The 25340-nt window shown below is 43.9% G+C and overlaps 2 protein-coding genes across 7 annotated transcripts in view; one reads left to right on the forward strand and one right to left on the reverse strand.

The window, feature by feature from the left end:
* Positions 1-9: 9 nt before the first annotated feature.
* Positions 10-7990, forward strand: FTSJ3 (FtsJ RNA 2'-O-methyltransferase 3). The gene is made up of 20 exons (XM_025890157.2): positions 10-433; positions 590-695; positions 984-1030; positions 1159-1238; positions 1678-1777; positions 1869-2063; positions 2143-2258; positions 2377-2481; positions 2567-2667; positions 2892-2972; positions 3062-3205; positions 3358-3493; positions 5309-5493; positions 5622-5742; positions 5827-6086; positions 6312-6394; positions 6480-6579; positions 6658-6841; positions 6929-7023; positions 7112-7990. The coding sequence occupies exons 1-20, from the start codon at positions 367-369 to the stop codon at positions 7302-7304; spliced, it is 2499 nt and encodes an 832-aa protein (XP_025745942.2). The 5' UTR covers positions 10-366; the 3' UTR covers positions 7305-7990.
* DDX42 (DEAD-box helicase 42) overlaps positions 7870-25340 on the reverse strand; it is a 34268-nt gene continuing 16797 nt past the window's right edge. For all 6 annotated transcript variants that reach the window (XM_025890244.2, XM_025890245.2, XM_025890242.2 and 3 more), the window contains 13 exons: positions 24367-24516; positions 20900-21004; positions 19175-19294; positions 18119-18295; positions 17396-17524; positions 16693-16792; positions 16057-16104; positions 15450-15547; positions 14331-14607; positions 13045-13271; positions 11476-11586; positions 10057-10158; positions 7870-9393 (listed from right to left, as the gene is read on the reverse strand). In XM_025890244.2, coding sequence (XP_025746029.1) covers positions 8704-9393; positions 10057-10158; positions 11476-11586; positions 13045-13271; positions 14331-14607; positions 15450-15547; positions 16057-16104; positions 16693-16792; positions 17396-17524; positions 18119-18295; positions 19175-19294; positions 20900-21004; positions 24367-24516 — 2334 coding nt within the window. In that variant the 3' untranslated portion in view covers positions 7870-8703. The remainder of the gene's footprint in view (positions 9394-10056; positions 10159-11475; positions 11587-13044; positions 13272-14330; positions 14608-15449; positions 15548-16056; positions 16105-16692; positions 16793-17395; positions 17525-18118; positions 18296-19174; positions 19295-20899; positions 21005-24366; positions 24517-25340) is intronic.

The following is a 25340-nucleotide window of genomic DNA, read 5'->3' on the forward strand; positions in this document are numbered from 1 at the left end:
AGGAGCTTGGAAAGGGATGAAGAGACCACAGAATGCCTACGTGTCACTCTGTAGGAACTCGGTTTTAGTTCCGGTAACCGGCTCACCTGGCCCCAACTTCCAACTTCTAATACTTGGGAACATAGAGAAGAATTTGAGGCCACACTCAAGATGGCGGGAACTTGGAGCCGGGGACGCAAGCGACGCAAGCGGAGGCGGAAGTACGTGTGCTGGCCACACGTGCCTCTCCCAGAGTGGTGAAAAAGGCGCTGGTTACGGGTGTTTGCAGAGGCAGGTAGGGAACGGAAAGCGGAGTTTAGTGGTCCGGAAGAGACGTTCCAGTCTTTACTCTGTCCCCAGAGTGAGTGACACTCCCCCCGTTTCACCATGGGCAAGAAGGGCAAAGTCGGGAAGAGCCGGCGGGACAAGTTCTATCACCTGGCGAAGGAGACCGGTGAGTCAGGGTCCGCGCCGTCTGCGAGCGAACGAATGGCCTTTTCGATTCGCTCCCACCTTTCTGAATATTGAGTTGGGGTGGTGGTTTGTGAAGCCGCACAAATCCCCCTGGGAAAGCGCCCCGCCGAGTTTAACATTTTGTCGGTGCCCCCAGGTTACCGCTCCCGCTCTGCTTTCAAGCTGATCCAGTTGAATCGCCGCTTTCAGTTCCTGCAGAAAGCGCGAGCCTTACTGGACCTGTGTGCTGCGCCAGGGGGATGGTGGGTAACACCCGGCACCTGTGGCTCTTCATGGCTGCTTTCTGGGTTCGCCTTGGATGACTGAGAGTTGCGTTGCGGGGGTGGGGGAGGGAGGGAGAGATACAGTAATACCAGTCTCAAATTTCTCCCTAGAGGTAGGTCGCAGAAAAAAGGTTGGAAACGTGTACCTTACATGCTCCGGCCACTGCACTTGGTAGCGGCTCTTAACACGCATGGTGAGAGAGCCTATAGCCAACGGAGGGGAAGGAACGGTCCTGTGTTACTATAATCGGTGTTCCTCTCTCATAGGCTGCAGGTGGCTGCTAAGTTTATGCCTGTATCCAGCCTTATTCTAGGTGAGTAACAGGTAGGCTGCCCCTGACTGTTAAAGGGATGGGAGAGTGAGGTACTAATTGTGTTCTCCATTTCCTTTCTCCTTGCTTGAGGCAATCTTTTCGGAATTCTCTGACCTGATTTCTTCCAGGAGTGGACCTGGTTCCAATCAAGCCTCTTCCCAATGTGGTGACGCTCCAGGAGGACATCACAACAGAACGCTGTAGGCAGGTAATAGGAATCTTTTTTTTTTTGGTCTGCTTTATATGCAGACGCACACGTCTCTCCATCTCATCACCCAAATCCTCTGGAGGCAAGCTTTTTTGGTTTAATACGCCTTGAGCAGTGCCTGCCATAGTCTGACAAGGCCCATGACGCCCTTAAGTTTCCAGTCCAGGCTTTATTTAATCAGGAATGAGGTGTTTGGAATTGGAAGAAGTGCAGATATATTGTTGAAATCTTTTTCCAGTGGGCTCACTAGTAGACTGTAAGCTCCGTTAAGATAGACGTGTGTTGTTGTTTTTTAATTGTTGTATTCCCTGTGCCTGGCACAGGATTTGGCCCATTGTGGGTATTGAGCAAGTGACTGGATGGACAAATGGCCGAACGAGGGACTGCTTTCGTAGCCACATTTGTGTTTCTGCTGCCGTGATTGCTTTTTTTTGTATAGGCCCTGAGAAAGGAACTGAAGACCTGGAAAGTTGATGTTGTGCTCAATGATGGGGCCCCCAACGTTGGGGCTAGCTGGGTCCATGATGCTTACTCACAAGGTGCTGGGAGTGGGGGGCATGGAGATGAGGGTGGAGGTGGGCTTGCCTGCTCAGGCTGCAGAGGTCTTCAGCTGATTGTCTTCTCCCACAGCCCATTTGACACTGATGGCTCTGCGTTTGGCTTGTGATTTTCTGGCCCGTGGAGGCTGTTTCATCACGAAGGTTTTTCGTTCCCGAGACTATCAGCCCCTACTCTGGATCTTCCAGCAGCTCTTCCGCCGTGTCCAGGCTACTAAGCCCCAAGCCTCTCGCCATGAATCCGCAGAGATCTTTGTCGTCTGCCAGGGTGGGCATTGCTTTTTCTTTCTCATGAGTCGGTTTCTTAGCTATCAAAGCACACTTTCTTATATATCCTATCATCTTAGGATTTCTGGCTCCTGACAAGGTTGACAGTAAATTCTTTGACCCCAAGTTTGCCTTCAAGGAGATCGAAGTTCAGGCCAAGACTGTTACTGAATTGGTAACCAAGAAGAAGCCAAAGGTGTGTTCGGGGAATGGGACCACTCTCAGGTCCTAGAGCTCGGGGGAACTTGGGCCTGGTGGGTCCTGCACACGCCTCAGAAAGGACTTCCTCACCCTCCTTCCTTTCCCTCCCGAAGGCCGAAGGCTATGCTGAGGGTGACCTCACGCTCTATCACCGTACTTCAGTCACTGACTTTCTCCGAGCTGCCAACCCTGTTGACTTCCTCTCCAAAGCCAGTGAAGTGAGTCCTCAGTTTTGAGGGGTGCAAGGAAGCTCCAGAAACACATCCCCAGAATCTCCTGACTCACTTCTTTTCTCCCAAACAGATTTCACTAGATGATGAAGAGTTGGCACAGCATCCAGCTACCACTGAGGACATCCGGGCGTGCTGTCAGGATATCAAAGTGCTGGGGCGCAAGGAACTTAGGTATGCAGTGGGGGCGGGCACAGGTACCAGGAGCCCCCAAGGCAGGGAAAGGCCTTTGAAGACGCAGCAGCATTGTTTTTCCTGAGGGGACAATTTGAGGAATTCACGTAGCGTTGGATCTTGGGGGACAGGAGGCTGCCGTGCTAGAGATTTGCGGGGGGCCTGAAAAGGGGACAGGGACAAAGAGGGAAACGTCAGGGTCAGTCGTGGTATTTCTGGGGCAGGTCCCTCCTGAACTGGAGAACAAAGCTCCGGCGATACGTGGCCAAGAAGCTGAAAGAACAAGCGAAGGCACTGGACATCAGGTGAGGCGGGAATGAAACCAGGGTAGGTGTTGGCTGGGGTCAGCGGGGTGTATGAGAAAATAAGCAAACTTCTTGCACTGTTTTGTCAGCCTCAGTTCCGGAGAGGAAGACGACGAAGCGGGTGAGGAGTCTGAGGCTGGGACAGGGCAGCAGCCCTCTGAGGAAGAAGAGGAGGAACGATTAAACCAGAGCCTGGCAGAGATGAAGGCCCAGGAGGTGGCAGAATTAAAGAGGTGCGCGGAGTGGGGAGGAGCTCGGGGGGCGGGAGGCCCACTGCAGAGTTCCTCAGCGTGTGGAGATGGGGGAGAGGATGAAGGCTCTGATGGGGAATCTTTCGAGCTGGGTGGGGAGGGGGTGGGGTGAATTTCTCCAATTGTCCACTCAGGAAGAAAAAGAAGCTGCTGCGTGAGCAGAGAAAACAGCGGGAGCGTGTGGAGCTGAAGATGGATCTTCCTGGGGTTTCTATTGCAGACGAGGGGGAGACTGGCATGTTCTCCCTGCGCACCATCCGGGGTCACCAGGTGAGGTGGGGTTAGGGCAGATTTGGACATGGGAGGCATTGAATTAGAGGTCTTTTTTTTTTTTTAAGTGTGCTGAATGGTTATGGCTCATAGTTGCTGTGTTCTTCTTTAAGATGAGAGGTGACTCTTTCAGTGAGAGGAGACTGGTGGAAAAACCAAGTTTTGTGCCTGAAAGGCCAGGAAGAAACAATGTATCTAAAACAATGAGATTAGGAACATTTATGAGTGTGCTATGGATTTATTATGGTAGAGCTAGAACACTGGAACCAAGAGGCACTCTATGCCAGAAGCATAGGTTCTGGTAGATGCAGCCACCAGGGCACCTGGGATGCCAGGATGTGTGATGGAGGGTTTTCCTCAGAGGAGGGCAGCATTTTTCAGTTCACGGAGACCAAGTTAGCACCTTGCTGCCGTAGGCTGCATTTCCTGATTAAAGCAGCATCGACAAGCGAAATGAACTTCTCTGGTTCCCGCGGGAATGGAAACCCAGGTCCTCTTTGTTACGAGAACAGCAGAGAGAGCATAGTGGTTCTGCAGCAGACTTACCACTTAGTTGTTCTTTGCCTCGCTTTTCTTATCTGTAGGAGGGAATGATAGAACCTATCAGCTAGGGTTTTGGGGGGGAATTTTTAAAGAGGGTGTAGGTGTAATCCCTGGTAACTGGTAAATTCTCAAGCACTAACAGCTGGCTTTGTTATGAGGAAAATAAATTTTGAGGTTGACAGTTTTTAAGTGAAATAATAGTTGTTAGGTGTGTGTTGCCTGGGTTCCTCTATTCAGTGGAAACAAAATTCATAGGTGGTTATTCTCAGGTGATGTGCTTTTTTTTTTTAATGTGCTTTCTGGGACTAATTTTGTAAGAAAAACCAATGTTTTAGAGTATTTTAAGAGTGAATGTTATATAGGCTTGGGGTGTTTTTCTGCTACCACTGAAGACAAGACAAGTGGGATATATCAGTGACCTGACTTAGAATGGGATTTTTTTTTTTTTTTTTAAAGATTCCTTATTTTAGGGTCGCCTGGGAGGCTCAGTCAGTTAAGCATCTGCCTTCAGCTTAGGTCATGATCCCAGGGTCCTGGGTTTGAGCCCTGTATTGGGCTCCCTGCTCTGCAGGAGCCTGCTTCTCCCTCTGCCTGTCGCTCCTCGTTTGTGCTTCTGTGCGTTCGGTCAGATCTTTAAAAAAAAATTTTTAGAGAGAGTATGCTAGATCCCCCCCATGACTGGGGGGAGGGGCAGAGAGAATCTCAGGCCAACTCCCTCTGAGCAAGGAGCTGGATGTGGGGCCCTATCTCATGATCGCTGAGATCATGACCTGGGCTAAAACCAAGAGTCAGACGCCCAGCCAACTGAGCCACCCTTTTTTTTAAAAGATTTTATTTGTCAGCGCATAAGCAGGGGGAGCTGCAGGCAGAGGGAGAGGGAGAAGCAGGCTCCCCGCTGAGCAAGGAGCCCGATACGGGACTTGATCCCAGGACTCTGGGATCATGACCTGAGCCGAAGGCAGACGCTTAACCAACTGAGCCACCCAGGCGTCCCGAATGGATGTTTTAAACACTTAGCCCCATTACTTCCCTGTCTGTATTTGCCACAGTGTATTTTTTTTCTTTTTCTTTTTTTTTTTTTTTTTTTTTTAACATTTGACAGAGAAAGACTCAGCGAGAGAGGGAACACAGGGGGAATGGGAGAGGGAGAAGCAGGCTTCCCGCGGGGAAACTACAGAGTACTTTCGAATGTTGCTAAGATAACAGATGCAGGGGAAAACGTTATGTGCCTCCTAAGAACCCTTGACCTCTTTTTTCTCTGTCAAACTCCAGTTGTTAGAGGAGGTCACACAAGGGGATATGAGCGCTGCAGACACATTTCTGTCTGATCCGCCAAGAGACGACCTCTACGTATCAGATGTTGAGGAAGATGACGACGACGCATCTCTGGAGAGTGACCTGGATCCGGAGGAGCTGGCCGGGGTTGGAGGGTCTCCGGGTCTGAAGGACCAGAAGCGGTAAGTGGAGGGTTCATGCAGGCGTGGGGGCACTGACCCCCTGTGAGTACTGAAGCAGATCTGGGTGCAGGGGTCGCCAGTGGGAGTCGGAGAGCACATCTCCCCAGCCCCCACCCATTTCTCTACAGTGTACAATTTGCTGAAGTAGAAGATGATGAAAGAGGAGGAGGAGAAGGGAATCCACTGCTGGTACCATTGGAGGAAAAGACGATACTGCAGGAAGAACAAGCCCGTCTGTGGTTCTCTAAGGTAAGAAGAGGTTGGGAGCCCAGCCAGCCAGCCAGGGACAGTATCCCTGGGGAGACGGGTGGCTGAAACTGCCCCCCGTCACAGGATGGCTTCAGAGGGATGGAGGAGGATGCTGATGAGGCCCTGGAGCTCAGTCAGGCCCAGCTGTTGTATGAGAGGCGTCGGAGGGGGCAGCAGCAGCTGCCATCCCCACCTTCCGGTTTGGAGAGTGAGGAAAAAGCTCCCCAGCACCAGGAGGCGGGCCCTAAGCGGCCAGAGGCTCCAGCAGAGGCCAAGAGTGCCTCTGGGCCTGACGAGGAAGGAGAGGGCAGCTCGGACAGCGACAGCAGCGGCAGCGAAGAGAGGTGGGTGGCTGCAGCTGTTCTGACCGCCGTCCCCGTTTGGGGTTTTCACCCTTGGCTGTAGACAGGGACTTAAAAAATAGCGATGATTCTGAAGTGAATCAAGTGGTCTGTGGTACAGCTTGGGGGGCCTTTCGGGAAGTTTCTCAATAGGAAGCAGGGTTGAGGTGAGGCAGGAGTGGGTCTGGGGACTGGCGAACAGTGACAGCGGTCATCCCCCTTCTGCAGTTGGGAACCAAAGCGCGGGAAGAAGCGAAGTCGTGGGCTTAAGTCTGATGACGGGTTTGAGGTCGTGCCCATCGAGGACCCAGGTGAGCTCGGTACCTTGTTGAAATGGGAGGCGACAATGGAAGTTTGGGTTGGCATGGAGCTTTGACTTTTCCCTTTTCTGTCTAGTGAAACATCAGATACTAGATCCTGAAGGCCTTGCCCTAGGTGCTATCATTGCCTCTTCCAAAAAGGCTAAGAGAGATCTCATAGATAACTCCTTCAGCCGGTAAGGGGGCCAGGAACTCATGAGATACGGCCCTGGGGGACTGGGACGGGGGGTGATTTTGGCTGCTGTCCTGTCTAGGTATACATTTAATGAGGAGGAGGGGGAGCTTCCAGAGTGGTTCGTGCAAGAGGAACGGCAGCACAGGATCCGGCAGCTGCCTGTTGACAAGAAGGAGGTGGAACGCCACCGCCAACGTTGGCGGGAAATCAATGCACGTCCCATCAAGAAAGTAGCCGAGGCGAAGGCCAGAAAGAAACGGAGGGTAAAGAATGGGGCTGCCTGTTAACTGAGGGCAGGGGTGGGAGTGGGGGGAGGTCCGCCTGACAGAGCTGCCCCCCGACCCCGGCAGATGCTGAAGAAGCTGGAGCAAACCAAGAAGAAGGCAGAGGCTGTGGTGAACACCGTGGACATCTCAGAACGTGAGAAAGTGGCTCAGCTTCGGAGGTAAAGGAGAGAGAGGTGGTCACCCACAAAGGTACGTGGGGTTAAAAAGGCTGGCTGGAAGCCTCTAATGTCTGTCTTCCATTTACAGTCTCTACAAGAAGGCTGGGCTGGGCAGGGAGAAACGCCAGGTCACCTATGTGGTAGCCAAAAAAGGTGTGGGCCGCAAAGTGCGCCGGCCAGCTGGAGTCAGAGGCCCTTTCAAGGTGGTGGACTCAAGGATGAAGAAGGACCAAAGGGCACAGCAAAGGAAAGAGCAGAAGAAAAAACACAGACGGAAGTGAGCAGAGCCCCCCGGGTCCTCTGAGAAGACAGGGTGAGGACATGGAGGTGATTCCAGACCCCCCCCTGCCCTCCCGTACCAGCTGCAGGCTGGCTTGCCTTGTAGTCTGCTGGAAAGACATGTGGGGTGCCTACAACTCTCATGGTGGTCCTGAGTGTGGAGGGAAGACATTCTCCGGCCTGAAGGAAGGTCTCTGACATGTCCTGTTGGTGCTGTAGCAGAGCCCCTAGCTCCTCTGTCAGGAATGTGGAGTACTAGATGAACAGTCTCCTAGGGGGAAGGTCAGTGTTAGAGTGGCATTCACTCTGGTTCTAGGCAAGCCGGCCTCTCAGGTCTTCCCCATCCTCTTCTATTATCTGAATAAAACCAGGGTAATCTCTTTTCTGACATTTAGTTCCCATTAAGCGCTAACTCAAACATGTGGGTGTTCACACCACGTGCTGCACGGTTATAAATCATAGTATGTACTCACTGTGAAGTAGAAATGACAAACAATCCACAGGTCCCAGTAGTAAAACATTTACTAGAGCAAGCAGAAAGGAATGCACATCTTAAAGAAACCTTCACAAAGTCACAAAATTCGAAGTATGTATATTTCCTTTTATAAACAAGATAGAACAAAAATCATCAAAATCATTTCAGCAAAAGATTTTCTACCATTGTGGCAAGTTAAAAAAAAAAATACAATGAAATAGAAGACACTTTAAAAGCTGTCGAGTTTTTGTTTTTTGTTTTTTTTCAATTTAGCAACACTTCAGACCTGGAGCAGTCTTGTTTCCAGGATCATCATCTTCGACGGCAGAGGCTCTCTGGGTCTGGCAGACCTGTCTCAGGACTGGATACAAACCTGGCTGGGGAACCTGAGCATGGACTCCCACTTAAAATTAGACATCTCCCTTCCCTGCAAAGTCTAGAAGCACCAAAATCCTTCCCCAAATCTCTAATAAATGCTTCAGTAGGTTGGGTTTGCAGAAAGCCAACTCCTAAAAAGGGAACTGCCTGGCCACACAGCTAAGAAAAGAAATTTTTCCTTGTAGATGTTTATAAGGTGACGTTTTAGTAAAAAATATAACACTACATATAATATAAACCTAGAGTGAGTTTTGTGCCCTAGAAGGCCCTTTCTTTCAAGGTATCCTCAACTGACCTTCACAACTCACCTAGAGCCCAATAGAAGGTTCCCAGCTCTCACTGCTTTCAAGGACCAAAGCAGCTTCCCAAGAAGACATCCGAAAACTGATCCAGATGAAAGGGTAATGTCTCCAAGCTCCAGCTAATCCACTAGGGGCAGGGGGTCCTTACACCTTGGGCCCCAACCCAGCCCTGAGACGCCTAGTTACCAAAAATCTTTCTAAAAATAAAATTAAAGACCATTGATTTCACGCTGTAGCACATACCCTCTAACTGTCCCATCGACTTTTCTTGCGCTTGGGTGGCTCGGGGACAGCAAAACCATCGGCTGTCTTATCTGTCTTGCTGTCCACCTTGTCCATCTTGCTGTCCACCTTGGGGTCCACCTTGCTCTCACGATTACAACCCTCTTTCCTGCTTTCACCATTCCGACCGTCGTTTGCACCTCGGCTCTCTCCATGTCGGCTGCCACCTCCTCCGTGCCTACTCTCCCCGTGACGGTGGCCATCAGCATGACGGCTGCTGCTTTCTGGGTAGCGGTACCCATCTCCATGGCGACCACTCTCTCCATGACGTGGACTGTCACCATGCCGATTGCCACTCTCTCCGTGACCATGACGGCTGCCGCCCCGGTTCTCCGTGTATCTCTCTCTCTTTCCATTGCCTCCCCCAGGCCCTTCTCGGCTGTTACTCCCTGAAGCTGTATTGTTGACTCCCTGGGCTCCAGCAGAAGGGTAGGTCACTGGAGCACCGCTGAGGTTCCCAGCATTGCCAAAGCCTGGGATGCCCTTGGTGGCACTGGCAAGGGGGCTGTCTGGACTGTTATGGCCCTGCTGGGCTGAATTAGTTGGGACGGAATTCAAGCTCCCTGCACTAGTCCATCCACTTGCCCCAGCAGCAGAGCTTCCCGCCTTCTGGTTGCTTAAGCTGGCAGCAACAAAGTGACTCTTGTACTGTGACTAAAAGAGAGATAACAAGAGCTAAGACAGTAGGTTCAAGAAACTTGGATACGTGCAGCTTGGTTATGAGAAAGTACAACCGAAATTCTATGCTATCCTGGCACTATGAGCATCCAGATGGTCCCACAACCCTGTGGTTTCTATGTTCCTCTATTAATGAGGAGAAATCTAAAGACCTAGCTGAAACATCAGTCTGAAAGCAGATAAAATGCATAAATTAAGGCTCAGCTGGTTAGCTTGCTAACTGGAGGGGTGGAGGGATAAGTATAGATGGGTTCAGTTAACAAGAGCTCCAGAACCAAACTTGTCTTAGCTAAAAAAAAAAAAAAAAAAAAAAAAAAAAAAAGGCAATTACTCTCCACCAGCTTACAAGAGCCTTAGAGGTGGGCAACGCTGTTGGCTGTTGAGGCAAGGCAGGACCGCCAGCCCTGCTGCAGTACAACAGTTCCAGGCTCTGGGATGACGGACGTCTCCGACCAGCAGATTTCCTAACTTCTATACCTGCAGCTCTATGTAAGCTATCATGAAGTTGACATTCAAAACTGCAAGCAGTGAGAAGGCCCTAAGTCTAGCATCAAGCCTACAAGCTCAGCTATGCTCTCTGGAAGATTAGGCCCCTCATCACTGTGCAAAGCTCTTTTAGCTAACTGCTTAATTTCAGACCTGGAAAGCTGCTTTCATTGCTGTCAGCCGATCTCCCATGGCTCCTGTGGAGGGTTTGTAGGCCTCATAATTGCTCATCACATTGTTGTTGTTTCCTCGGTCCTTTAAAAAAAAAAAAAAAAAAAAGGCACAGCCATGAAGACAGAATGAGCAGGAAAGCTCACTGCCAGACTGGGCCTCATACACTGGAAACAGAAGTGGGCACTGCAATGGGAACAGGATATATTTTGTGGGGAAAGGTACAGTAATAGTTATTTAAAAATGCTTATGCCTTTTAACCCAGTAATTCTGTTTTTAGGAATTAACCCTAACCCCAAAGTCAAATTATGCCCAATACTGATCATATGGTTTTTTTTTACACACACAAATATGTTTATGTAATTCTATAAAGCTTTATATGCATGCCCAGGATGAAGAGGCCACGAGGCAATATATAGCATATGCATACAGCCTATACAAGGCTCAAGCTCTGAATCCACTCTTAAAAGCCTGAGTCTCAGTTTCAACACTTAGAGGAGTACAACCTGGGTGCCTCGGTTTCATGATCAGTACACCTGTGCTCACTGGGTGGTTGTGAAGACTGAGTTAACATGCATGACTGCTTGCCACGGCTGGCCCTGGCATATATTAAGTGCTCAACATTAGCTATCACTACCATCGGTGTCATATGCATCGTTACTGAGAGGCGGGAGCAGATTCTTTTTCAGAGACACCAAGTAAACAATAATGCCCCACAAATAAAAAGACTGGCAGCTTTCTTCTTCGGGTTAGGAATCAAAGTGACAGGAAACAGGCAGTTAAGAAAGCCAGTAAGGGGAGCGCCTGGGTGGCTTAATCGTTAAGTGTCTGCCTTTGGCTCAGGTCATGATCTCAGGGTCCTGGGATCGAGCCCCGCATCGGGCTCCCCGCTTAGCAGGAAGCCTGCTTCTCTCTCTCCCACTCCCTCTGCTTGTGTTCCTTCTCTTGCTGTGTCCGTCAAAAAAATAAATCTTAAGGAAAAAAAAAGCCAGTAAGGGGGCGCTTTTATTACCTGTTTTGTGAGAAAAGCTAGCTCTCATCTCTGAAGCAATTTCCCACAGAGTGTAGGAAGCATTCCAGAGTCAGGGTTCCCAGCAGCACTCTAGGCCAGTGCTGGAGGGCTTGTTAAGTTTCTGATTCACCAGGTCTGGGGTGAGGTACAAATTTGCATTTACTGCTGGTCGAGGGACCACAATTTGCAAACTGATGTTAATCTAGACTGATTTCCTGAGCATATCTAGTCACCAAGTACACAAAGGTGCTTCTCTAAGACAAAGTCACAACATTCGTTCTAGATGGGGTTCTGAACTCACTGAGGCTTTCTCAGGTAGAAAAGGACGGTCATAACATCCTCCAGGACTTGGAAGCAGCCCAAAGGGCACTACTGCAGTCTGGACTCACCGTGTTCTCTGAGCCTAGGCCAGGCCGCTCCCTGTAGCCTAGGCCACCTCCACCAATGTTCAGCTTTTTGCCTTTTCCTCCTTTAAAGCGGGATTTCCGAAACCAGGCATTCTGCATTGAACACAATTCAAGGTTAGGCCACGGGAGGAAGAGGCAGCCAGAGGAGGAGGACATCATCAGAAACGAAGTGGGAGGGAAGAACGTAGTGGTTCATCTGTAGCCAGCGTATTTATGGCAACTGTTCACAGGAACCACAGATGAACTTCTTTTGTGAGTTTAGTCTACCAAATTTGTCAGGAGGCCCAGCTCCTTATCTGAGGCTTCCATTACTGCTGTTTCTCAGGGCCTCCAGGAAGGGAAGTGAGTAGGTAAGCCTCAGATGGAGAGCACTTACTCTGGCCACTTCTAACTTCCTAGAGGAACCATTTCTTAATCTAGACATACTACTGGACATACACGTTTGGAGCTTTTAAGAGGGCTCAGAAGTGAAGGAAAATGACCATGTGAGGTGGGGTTCACCAGAACTGGCTCTAGGGGCAGATGTCCAGGACCACTAGCAATGTAACTGAAAGTTTTATGTACCCATAGCCTGAAGCGTCCCTTGAACTTGATTGCTGCCAGCACCCTATGAATCAACTTATGTTCTTTTCACATAATGCAAACATCAGTGGGAGAGGTAGCCCTTTATCTAACAATCACACATTACAATCTAAGTGAAGTACTTGAGAGGTAGGGCTGGCTTCAGAAAGGCACTGACCAGGGAAGCTGATCACACAGTCTGAGAGCACAGGAAGCCTAAGGCACAAAAAGAGACATAAAAAAGCCAAAGACCAGATATATCCTGTTCAAAAATGCAGTTTACGATGGGTTCTCTGTACCCAGGAAACGTTATTTTACTCCTTCCTGCAATGCAAGTCCTCTACTCCCAGAACCCAGAGTATGGGCAGTAATACCATACTGTAAGTGCAGTATGGGTCGACTACTCTGTGCGTTGACTTACGAATCTAAAAAAGACATAAATCTCTACTATCAGGATGTGTACACTGAACCCATTTGTAATTTGGGGACTCTTTATATTAAGATGACTCAGTATTTACTTCAGTAGAATGTCTAGCTTAGTTTTAGATTGGTAATCAATGTGGTTAAAGGTCTGAGACCTAAATCAATGAGAAAGAGTTAAATACATCATATTTTGTTAAGATGTCACACATTTTTAGCCCCTCAAGAAGACTGGGAGAAAGGGCAGTAAGGGGAAAATAGCCATCTTTGAGATTAAACTTGCAAGTGTGCTATGGGGCAAACAGGCAGAAATTTCAGAGGGACAGATGTTAGCACAAAGAAAGGAATAAGCTTTTCAAACCAATGTTGCTGAAAGAAGAGGATAAGACAGACCAGATGAATTTTAATGTCCTACAGCACGGATCTGTTCCTCCTACTAAGCACAGCCCCCACCCATGGCCGTAACTTTTCTGTCATGTGTCTATGTTAGCTCCTCAGGCTTGCTGAGTTGTTTTTTTTTTACACTAGTTTTAGAACCTCGAGCCATCCTAAGTGTACTCAGCCCCTCACCTGCATTGCCAGATCTAGGAGTTCCTTGGAAACATGCTGATTGGCTCCTTCCAAGTTCCGGACAAGGTCACCAGCAAAATTACTGTCCTTGGGGGTCAGTAAGGTATAGGCCACGCCTTTCTCACCCGCTCGTCCTGTGCGGCCAATCCTATGAGTATGAGTATCAATGTCTCGTGCCACGTCATAGTTAATAACAGTCTTAATTGAAGGAATGTCCAGACCACGGGCTGAAATAAAAACCAAATTCTTTTATCCTTCAGCAGGACTCAAAACACCAAAGTAACCCAAAATGCTAGCCCTCTAAGAACCCACATTCCTCTTGGTTTGGTGAGCTAATAAGATCCAAGCATTTATGGGATGCCTGGGTGGCTCAGTCGGTTAAGCATCTGCCTTTGGCTCGGATCATGATCCCAGGATGCTGGGATCAAGTCCCGCATCGGGCCCCCTGCTCCGTGGGGAGCCTGCTTCTCCCTCTGCCTCTGCCTCTCTCTCATGAATAAATAAATAAATAAATAAAATCTTTAAAAAAAAAAAAAAAAAGATCCAAACATTTAAGTTGCCCTTCTATGATGCTAGGCTGTCTAGCGTCAGGGACACAGGCCTTCTGCCATCAATAACCTGCCATGGCCTCTCTCCTGCTCTAGGAATATGTAAAATAATGAAAGCCAGCCATCAAATTGGCTTGAAGCTGAGAAATTATCTCCTTTTTGGGGAAAAAAATACCAGTTTTAAGGGTAACTATTAAAATTGAGAATAAAGCCAAAAATCATACTTCAAAAAACTTTTCGATCTTGAGTGAAGTATGCCCAATCAATGTAAGAAACTAGCTCAACAATTTTTTTTCCTCCGAGTATCTTCTAACTGCAGGGATTCTTTCTTCAAAGAGAAACATTAAGTGCAAGTAGTACCCAGAGCTCCAGGTTGTGGTCAATGGTCTGAGCTGCTTGCTCCATTCGGGGTGGCCAGCAAGGCCAGTAAAGTGCCTCCAATCAGACTGCTCAGTGCTCTAGCTCCTTTTTTTTTTTTTTTTAAGGTTTTTATTTATTTATTTGTGAGAGAGAGACAGTACAAGCAAGAGGGAGAAGCAGGTTCCCCACTGAGCAGGGAGCCCGATGCGGGACTTGGTCCCAGGACCCTGAGAGATCATGACCTGAGCCGAAGGCAGACGCTCAATGCACTGAGCCTCCCCCCACCCAGGCGCCCTCAGTGCTCTAGCTCTTACATGGCAACACAAAGCACCCTTACAGCACAAGGTCGTGAGGTCACTGGGGAAAGTCATACTCTACCTGCAACATCTGTGGCCACCAGGACTGGGATGTCCTTTTTCTTAAAGTCTGAAATGACCTTGTTTCTTTCACTCTGATCCATGTCCCCATGAAGCAGCCCAAGATTATGACCCTCCTGCTTAAGGTTATTGGCTAGCTCTTCAGCATTGGCTTTTTTAGTAACAAACAGGAGGACACTTCCTGAAGAGGTAAATTCCACCAGACGCCGGGTAAGCCAGTTCCATTTACTAGGCCCAGAATGGAGAATTTCTACAATCTGTGTCACATCTTCATTTGCCTGAAAAGAAACAGATGACTGTGACATTTGTACCAAAAGGCACCTGAACAAGGACCAGACATCATTTTCTACCCCCAAAGAGAAGAACCTTAAATAGTCCCTCTTCTCCTCGGGCCTTCTTTCAGCAAGTCAAGTGCAGCTTGAAACCTACATCCCTTCTCAAATCACTGTGCTCTACCTAACTATTCATAAGCCCCAATACTCTGTAATACATTGTTATAGGCATATTCATATTCAGACTATTTATTCCTAATAAATTTAGCTCCTTTTCTGTCCTTCCCACTCTCTGCTCCTAGTTCTATTCACACACACATAGAAGGCACTCAAAAATGAAAAGCAGACAATGTAAGAACACCAACTAACTGCACAGAACTTCAATAATAAACATGGTAAGCAACTTCAGGAACTCTCAAGGGAGCCAAATTTTCCACACAGGACATATGCAAAGGTAAATACCATGAATTCATTTTCAGCAGGCCTTTCAAGTCACCTCACTCCTCCTACAATCATTTAAAATGTCCGTTCCACCCTGTCTTCCAGGCAAAGCCTGCTTCGCCCCCGCGGCAAAGTTTTTTTTTTTAATTTTTATTATGTAAAATTTTAAACATTCCAAAAAAATGAACAAAATCACCTATGTACCCATCACCCAGCTTCAACAATTGTCCATATTTTGACAATGTAGTTGTCTCATCTATCCTCCTAACCTTTTGTTTTTTAAAACAAATCTGATGTATAACATAGTAACATGTTTTTCCTCTCAATAGTGAGAAACTAATTCCATGTCTCCAAAATATGAAAAATAACCTGTTGGGGTCCCACCTAGCCCTGCTTATTAGGGTTACCTCTCCAATGTCTCCCTGCACCACACGAATTGGGTCGATCAGGATGTCTCTGGCCAGTTTTTCAATCTTTTTCCGAAAAGTTGCACTGAATAGAAGAGCTAAAAGGTAAAGTAAATTCTGTTAAAGAAACGGTGTGACTTCGTTTTTGAATACCCACTAACCCTCCTACTGATACTCAGAATTATTCAGTTTTATAAAATAAACCCACCTGAACTTTCAATTAGTTTCAAAACTGATTCACTAAGGAAAAAAGCATTTTCCCTTTTCTATTTTTATACATTTTCAGTTAAGACAGGGACTGTCAGCATGGTTCAAAAAGGCTCCTGACTTCCAGTCAGGAAGTGTGCACTGTGCTTTAACTCCACGTGCTGATAAAACCATGTAACTTGGGACAGAGTCATTCTCAGGCTTGGATTATCATCTACAAAAACGAGTGAGTTATATCTGATGATCTCTAAGGTTCTGTGCAGCTCAAACTTTTTATCTCCTCCTCATGGTTCTCGCCAGTACACACATGATCATTTCTACTGCCATACTGTGAGTGCTTATAAAATACACAGGTGGGTTTGAATACAAATGTGACTTAATAAAACTGTTTCATACATACTCTGTCTGTCAGGACGGACATGACTTGCTATGGATCGCACCTGGTACTCTGGAAGAAGTAAAACAGTAAAATTAACATTATAACTCTATACGATGGGTTGGGATGCCTGGGAAAAAGTCATTTTACTAAAACTCTTCATATGAGAAGTTATAACTATCAAGGAAAATGTGAAACTCCTAGACCTATCATTCAGTATGAAACCTAGAAATCCCTTCCCCTCCACCCGGCTAAGCTGGGCCTAATGGTATTTCAATCAATAAAGATGGATTATTCAGAATTTCCACACAGTTGGCTAAGTTGGGAGGACAGAGAAGCAAAGAGCATTGAATGATATGACATCTACTACTAAGAACACAGACCTTGACCTCCACAATCAAAGACATATGAATAAAAATAAAGCATAGAGAAAATATTCTCCCCATATACAAAGGCACTTTCAAAATGTCTGTAACCCAGTCAAGTCTAACATACTTCCTGAGAGAACACCTAAAAATAGTTAATGGCTTAGCTATATCTCCACGGTCTAATCCTATACAATAAGAGTATTTTTAGCATCTCTCATACAGAAAAAAAGAGACAAGAACAAAGAGAGTATCATGAGGATGGGGACAGAAGAAACTGTTATTAAAGGCATACCAAATCCCATGTCAAACATGCGATCTGCTTCATCAAACACAAGGTAAGAGACTCTTTGAAGATTGGTAGCTTTCTTCTTCACGTGATCAATTAGTCGACCCTATGAGATCCAGAAAATGAATAGTTAAGTATAATTAAAGGCATTTACAAGAACTTTCTCAATTGTACTCCTGGCAAAAGTGCTAATACTCCAATTGTCAACTGTAACAGACACTGGGTCTGACAGACTCAGACTTTATGCACTACAGAGCATAAAAGAACAGAAAATTTGAAAACATGGCCAGAACTATTTTGTGGGGCATTCTAAAATGACCTAATTTAAAACCTTATTGATGGGTTTCAATGTTTAGACTACATTCTTTTAGGAACTATGACCAAACTCCAAATTGTATGGTCCAAAGACTGTCTTCTTTTTGATTCTTAATGCTCTCAAGTAACCACAGATCCGTTTTCTAGGAAAGCATTAAAAAAAAAAACCTGAAATAGAGGAGAAATCTGTAGCTACTAACATACATCTCAGAGAATCTTAATGGACTGCTATTCTAGTCAACCAATCAAAATTAAACCAAAGCCACAGGCTGTGATTTATCAGAGTATTCTCGACCCTGCTTTACCACAGTTTAGGGAGCATTCCGTTCAGTAACTAACCCTTTTTCCATACCAAGAGTGGCTGAGAAGCCATTTGAACCCAAGACATACTCACTGGGGTACACACAACAATCTCTGCCCCTTCCTGAAGGGCCTTGGCCTGCTCCCACATGCTCCCTCCTCCATACACGGCGACTGATCGAAGATTATATGCTTTCCCAAACCGCTTACATTCTGCATGGATCTGTAAAGTTGTTGACATAATGGCATGAACAAACCAGAACACTGACCAATACCCAAAAGGGAGTTCTAAAAAAAACCAGAGAATGTGATGTCCTAGAAAATCAAAAGCTAGAAATAATGCTTTATAATCACATTTTTATTCATAAAGTAAATGAACAGGGCACCACTGTCACATCCCAACAGGCTATCTGCAACCTTGTCTTGATTACTCTTTTTTTCCTTTTAAACTTTACTTTCTGACCTTGTCATTGCCTTTTTACCCAAGCAAAATGAATTAACCCAGGAGGAAAACATTGGGAACTTAAAATACAAGTAATTCCCATATACTTTTTCTCTTAACATAGTTTTACGGAAAAATATGTGTTTGGTTGTATAGAAGATATATAATATAGTATTTCCCAAAAGTTTCCTGGTAGCACAACAATGTGAGTGTTCTTCATGCTGCAGAACCGTATACTTAAAAAATTATTAAAATGATAAATTTTATGTGCATTTCACATTTTTAAAAAAGTTTCCCAGTTAATTCTACCCTCTTGACTGACTAGTCCCTTGCTAGTTCACATACAAAAGGGGGCATTCTACACAAAGTACATACCTGCTGGCAAAGCTCCCTAGTAGGACATACGATCACTGCAATTGGTCCATCACCTGGTTCCAATTCCTTCTGGTCCATTATATGAATCAACATGGGCCAGATAAAGGCTGCAGTTTTCCCACTGCCAGTTTTGGCAATACCAATCATGTCTCTACCACTTAATGCCACAGGCACACCCTAGAGGGAAAATAAAGTATATCCATTCTAAACTTTCAATTTTAAAGATGTACTGAAAGAAATCTTGGGGAAATCAATGACATTCATTGCCAATGAAACAAAAATATCCTGATGGGTTATGCTGGCTATAAAATAAAAAGGAATACCTGGCATTTCCATAAACTTCTTGATTTATAGGAAATAACATTATCATTCTCTACATGTGGGTCATCCACTATTTATAAAATATGAAATGACGCCATTTTGCTTGAGATACAGAAATGAAAAATTGCAATGTATACTGTAAGTGGGTTGCTAAAATAAAAAAATTTTCCCCTTGAGAAGGTGAAGACTAACTCACTCATCCACATACAGGAAATTCTTATATTCTGTGTAGGAATCAATAAATCCCATATATAAATGGAAAACAAAAGTTATGACTTCCAGTTATAAGTGAGAATTTTCAGGTCACAGACAAAGAAATCCTAATCACTGACAGTGCATTGGCTACACACAAAGATTTTTTGTTAAGTTTAGGCCTAACAAACTGCTTTCTTCAAGTCATATTTTCAAGATATTTAGCAGATACAAAAGAATATTTCCCAGCCCCTGTAGTGACATCTTAGAATGGTCAATAATTCACTTTTCTTTTTTTGTTGTTGTTGTTGCTCTTTAATTTTTAAAGGTTTCAAAACTACCTCTGGATTTCATCTATGTTCTCTTTTCCCCCTTAAAGCAAAAGTTGGAGACTAAGCCAGAGAGGAAATATTTAGATACCTTCTATCTAAGCCAATATAATTTTGGACTATAGGCTGTTTTACTGCTTTGACTTGTTTGTAAAATAAGTATGGTTACTGAGTATCATCCTACTTTGTTTTTCTTTCATTATGTTTTACTTACCTGGCACTGTATTGGAGTGGGCTGTGTGTATTCAGATTTCCGAATCTGGTGCATAAGTTGTTCATCAAACCCAAAATGAGCAAAACTACTTCCCGGTCTAGGAGGCGCAGCACCAGAGACCTAGAAATAAAGACAACCCCCCAGGAGTGACTAGTACTTCAAAATGAGCAGCATCGGAAGTTCAACAGTGTTTACCTGTAGCTTGCACTTCACTTGAGTATACAGGAAAATAGGAAGTCTGTGGTCAAAAGCGCACACTGTTTGAAAAGGTAGAACTCAAGTAATAATGGATCTAAAGCGTTACATAAAAAAACTCCATAATATTCCTGAGATAACTGTTCTATGATTTAAAATGATTAAGTGCCTAGAAATCTTAGATCAGAATTTTCTTATAAGAAATAAAAATATTGCTCAATGAATTGGAAGAAGTCATGAATACTTTTTTTGCCATTTTGCATAACTATTAACTAGATGGTAGAAAAAAACAAAATATACTCTTGAAATAAAATGAAATGTGCAAATGAGCTCCAAACAAGACATGTCTATACCCACTGGTTACAATCTACTGTCTCCATTTCCAATTCTGCCCAAAGAGTTAGTGTCCCACTTAATGATGGGCCAGCGACCATCAAACATTGTTCAAACTGTACCCAGGTAAAGAACGGGGCTTATAACCTCCATGTTGACTCCAACAGTAGTAACCTTGCAATGCTTCTAATACGGATTATGTCTAATCAGGACTTCACTTAAAAGGTTTTTTTGGGGGGGGATTACCCTTGGAAAATAGACACTACATGCATATGCACATATCCTTTCTCAGAAAACAGGTTCAAACATCACACAGAAACTGGCAAGGCAGACAGAGGCCAGAAAGCTGTCCGCACTAGAGTAGATATTACTGTATTGCATGTGTTTCACTTAACTAACATCTAGCAGGACCCTAAACAATGTGGCTAATGGGCAAACTTTTTGGCAGACAATTAAAAACTATTATTCTGAAATCAGTGCATATTTTAAGGTGTTAATTTCTTTTTTAAAAAAGTGTGCTACATACAATTTGAGAAATATGTCTAATTTTAAAATATTCTAAGACTTCACATACTGTTTACATCTATTAATCCTGTCTCCTCTCCCAATGATGGGGACTCTTACCCTTCATTTCCAGCCCACCCAACAGTTCCTAGCACACGGTAGTCATTGCAGTAACACTTGCTGATTAATTTTAAGGTCACAATGACTTCTTACTCCAACACAAGATACAAAATTGAACATGTATAGCAGTCACATGTGTTGCATTAGAGAAATAACAATCCTATCCTAAAATAGCTGGAAGACTAAAACAATAAAATCCAGACATAGGGGCCTATAGGATATAGTTATTACTCTACCAAAGATAGTCCAAGGACCATTAGAAAAGAAGGTTATTTTAGTTTGGATAAGCAACAATACTAACCCTGGACTAACTAACATTAATATAAGAATATACAGCTTAAAGGCGCCTAAGTGGCTCAGTTGGTTAAATGTCTGCCTTCGGCTCAGGTCATGATCCCAGGGTCGTGGGATCGAGCCCCATATCGGGCTCCCTGCTCAGCAGGGGAGTTTGCTTCTCCCTCTCCCTCTGCAGCTCCCCCTGCTTGTGCTCTCTCCCTTGCTCACTCTAATTAATAAATAAAATCTTTAAAAAAAAAAAAAGAAAAAGAATATTCAGCTTAATGATTGACTTACCCGAAGATTGAGCTTATGACGGAGATCTATTAGCTGCTGAGGGGTGAGGTTGGTTATCTCTTCATGCTCATTGTAAAAATTTTTTTCAAATGGTGGATAGTCAATCTGCAGGTCCAATTATTCAAAGTTAGTCTAGAATTCAAGAGTCAATCCTGTAAGTTTGATTTTAATGCAAAATAACCTTTTACACATATTACATAAGTAAAGCCTTAACCAGCAAGAGAGGACAAAGGAATTCACTTATTCATGATACACATCCCAAATGTACAGCCAGTATCTTTTCCTATTTCCATTTTCAATATAAACACACACCAACCTACCTCCTAAAGAGACTCAAGGACACCTCAGATTTGAACCACTCTGATGGCGACTAAGGAATCTCTATAAAGCCAAAGGCCTCAGAAGTATTTTTTTTGCTTTATTTTTAAATTTAAATTCAATTAACATATAGTCTATTATTAGTTTCAGAGGTAGAATTCAGTGATTCATCATTCTTATATAATACCCAGTGCACATTACATCACATGCCCTCCTTAATGCCCATCACCCAGTTACCCAACCCCTCCACCCCCTTCCCCTCCAGCAACCCTCAGTTTGTTTCCTATGGTTAAGAGTCTCTTATGGTTTGTCTCCCTCTCTGATTGTGTCTTGTTTTACTTTAGAGGACAAGTGTTTTAAAGACATTCCACCTTATAACATTTAAATATATTTTGGAATAAGCTGTTCACCTAGCTCTAGCATTTAAAAACATTTCTAATATTTCCTTTGAGGAGAGCGCTGCCTTTAGAGGGAGTTCTATTCTTTTTAAAAACATGAAACTCTTTACATAACTTTTAAAAAAACGAATGGCTAAGCATTTCCAATTCCAAAGAAGAAGTCATTCCTGTTACTCTTTTCATAACTTACTCTACTGAGACTATAAAAATAAGCATATCACCACTTACGAATTTGGCTAAATGATTCTCTTTAACCACACAAGTGGTCTACAATAAATTACATTAATTCTGGATATAGCCTAAAATTATCTTTCTATGGTATTATCAAAAAAAGGAAATGGAAGTTTTAGAAGTTCTCCTTTAGCACCACGAATAGGCAGAAACTTTTGTTACATTCCCCACCACACCCGCACTAAGATAGAACAGGATTTTCCTCAGTTCTCTTCTTTTTTGAAAGGAAGCTCCATGAGGGCAGAAGTGTCTTTGTTCACAAACTGTATGTACAAATATGTAATTTTTTGTTACATATATATATGAAATGGATAAATAAATATATGAATAAATACATGAAATGAACGTGAAGAAAGCTACTTAGAGGCAGAAGGGCTATCCTTTCCTTACTTCTGGTCTCTCCTGGCAGACTGCCCACACTACATGAGGACAACTGTGGGCTACCCCAGCAGGATGATGAGGTTTGAGAGCTTCGTCAAGTATCTCAAACATCTCATTAGATGATTATTTCAAGTACTTGTGTGTTTTTCCTTATTAGATTTTCATCCTTTATCATGGATGCTTCCTCCCACATCAGTTTCACAGATTTAGTTTCATTTGCCACATGTAAAATACCAAGGCATTATTTGGTAGCATCTGTGCAAAAGTAAACATTTAAAAAATTGAGTATAACCCATACTCCAGTCTAGATTGGTAGTTCTCAAACGTTTTAGTCTCAGGTGCCCTTTACAAAACTTCACAAAAACACAACGAGCTTTTGCTTGTGTGGGTTTTATCCACTGTTACCATATTAAAATTAAAATTGAGAAAATTCTTTAAGATTTATTCATTTAAAAATAAGACACCATTACACTTTAACATAAAAGCTTTAATTTTTAAAAGTTATAACCTTGCTTTACATTTTTACAAATCTCTTTATGACTTAAAAGAAAATGGTCCATACTATATTCAAATTGTGATATATTGCTTTGACTGAAGCCTATGAAGAAAATCTGGCCTCACAAAAGTATGTAATTAGAAAGGGAAGAGAGGGAAGAGAGTATTTATTTTTAATAGTCTTTTCAAATTCTTGTGGATTTTTACTCCTTTGATAGTATACTGAGCCTTGACAAGCGGTCACTTCTTAAAAGGTATTTTCATTGTATAATCTGACACCACATAAATAATCTTTCCACATTGTTATATTATAATCCATGGGTCTATCACGCACTTTGAATGAAGACTTTACTCACGCACGATTTCGTAAAATCATGCATTGACTATCTGAAAATATTGGTTCACTGAGGTAGTAATGCAGATCATCCACATGGTGAAACATTTCACAATACGATAAAAAAAAATACTTTTTTCTCCCCTTAAATTTCTTTAAAACACTTTAAGATTGGAAAGCTGTTCAACTGTCTCGTGAATAGAAATTCCCCAAATTCTAAATTGAATTGAAAGTTTGAATTCCTATCATTGGCAATAAACATTTTCAACTGTTTCCTTTGGAAAGTCATTCATTTTCTCAAATGAAAATGGTGTTCCATGAAAAAAAGCAGCTAGGTCAGCTTACAACTCAAGTACCTAAGTGCTTTTCCTAGAGACAACTATCCTGTTCTGGCATGCAACAGAAATGCTTTATTCTTACTTCTTGTTTTGTCACATGGAATAAAGAGAACCTAACACAAGGGTCAAGATTTAATAAATCATAATTTCTAGTTTCATCAAGGATATTCTTAAGTGAAGCCGGCTTTTTTTTATTTTTTAACTGTGATGGTGTGACAGGGAAGAACTTAACCACCACCAGAAGAGTGGTAACACTGGCTTGATCCACTCGTGCCAAGGTTTCAGCAGCGCGACCTACCCATGCTTTTAGCTATTGATGCAGATGCTGATGTATTGGAAAAGGCAAATTTTGCTGGCATTATTATGAAAACTCTTTTGACTCTGCAGACTCCCTGAAAAGATTCTTGTAGGAGTCCTTGGACCACACTCTGAGAACCACTATCCTAGATCTGGACTAAGGCATGCAACATCTAGTCTGATATTTAACCTGAATTGAAAGCTTTTTTTTTTTTCTCCTTCAAGTGGGTATACTGATATCCTCATTCTCTTTTTCCTGACTTAAAGGAAACTGTAGTTCCTGGCTCCACTTTGAAGGAACAGACTCTCACCTGCCCCACATCTGAGAAAAACAATAAAGATTTACAGCAATTAAAAAACAAATGCAGGCCCAAGGGCCCATTCTGAAAGGTAAATGATGGTCTGCAAAACAAATGCAATTGCTTGAAAATATTCTTAGCCTAAAATCTAATGGGAGCGAGCGATTCAGCTGTGGCTTGAATAACATAAGCTATAAAGCTTCACTTCCTGACTCAACCACTTAGCACAGATGAGAAAATCCCAAAGAACAAATATTTTCATGACATAAGGAGTATGAATCAGGATTACTCAGATATTGAGAAAACCTAAATATTAAAGCTGAAGAGAACTATCAGCTTTTGAAATAAGAATCAAATTCAGCAAGAAACACCATACCTCTGAATGATCAATGGGAGGAAGAGGATCAATGATTTTTTTGGAAGGTGCAATTGGATTTCCATCACTATCATATTCCAAATTATCTTCTTCCTCCTCCTGAACCACACCAGCAGTTGGGTTCTCTGCCATGTACCGAAAATAAGCTTCCTGCAGGAAAGCACAGGAACATAATCATACCCAAATACAACTAAGAACATCTCTGCTCCTGTAATTAGTGCACACAGTGCACCAGATGACTGCACAGTTTAAATACCTACCAAGTAAGGCAAGACTTATACTAGCAATGATTCCTTTAACAACAGCAGTATTCAGAGGGACAATCAAAAGAAACGAATGAGACAGTTAGTACTACACAATGATTTCACTTGTTTAACAGGAAGACTTACAAAGCTGTCTAGCCCACAGCCTTCCTGGGGTGGGGTGTCTACCTACCCTGCCCAGAGCTGTGGAACACATGCTGTGGACTGACCAATCCAAGTTTGGAAGTTGACACTGATTAGAAGGGTCACAAACCTGGAAAGGGCTACTGTTCACTCGGTTCCCTTCTCACCATCCCACAAATGAACAATGGGAACAAAAATACTGAAGGACAGTCATTAAATTACTGTGCCATCTTGAGATACAAGAATCACAAACAGAACCCTTAGAAAGAGGTAGAGGTTAGATGTTGCTAGAGGCCATCAGTAGATCCCACACACTTCTTGATTTAGAAGCATAAACAGTAATTTTGAAAAAAAAAAATCAAGCTGAATAAAGCTCATATTTGTTTTTGATGTCATACTTGATGAAAAGTTCCATCTTCAACATGGGGGAAAGCTATGTGAATTTTTCTATTACCAACTGGTCATACATGTAGAAAAGGAGGAAGTCACATGACATTCCCTGGTGACTGTCAGGAATGGCCATTTCAGTGAAGGCAAGCTCTAGCTTGTCCCCAGTACAGACTTTGTGGGGTAAAAATAAAAGATAGA

This window comes from Callorhinus ursinus, unplaced genomic scaffold (assembly GCF_003265705.2).
Source record: "Callorhinus ursinus isolate GAN/ISIS: 27379988/994484 unplaced genomic scaffold, GSC_fseal_2.0 scaffold50, whole genome shotgun sequence".
NCBI lineage: Eukaryota > Metazoa > Chordata > Mammalia > Carnivora > Otariidae > Callorhinus > Callorhinus ursinus.

Coding starts and splice junctions, on each gene's coding strand:
- FTSJ3 (XM_025890157.2), top strand. CDS start 367: ATGGGCAAGAAGGGCAAAGTCGGGAAGAGCCGGCGGGACAAGTTCTAT. Junction 2,064..2,142: donor GATCTTTGTCGTCTGCCAGG/GTGGGCATTGCT, acceptor CTATCATCTTAG/GATTTCTGGCTCCTGACAAG. Junction 5,743..5,826: donor CCCGTCTGTGGTTCTCTAAG/GTAAGAAGAGGT, acceptor CCCCCGTCACAG/GATGGCTTCAGAGGGATGGA.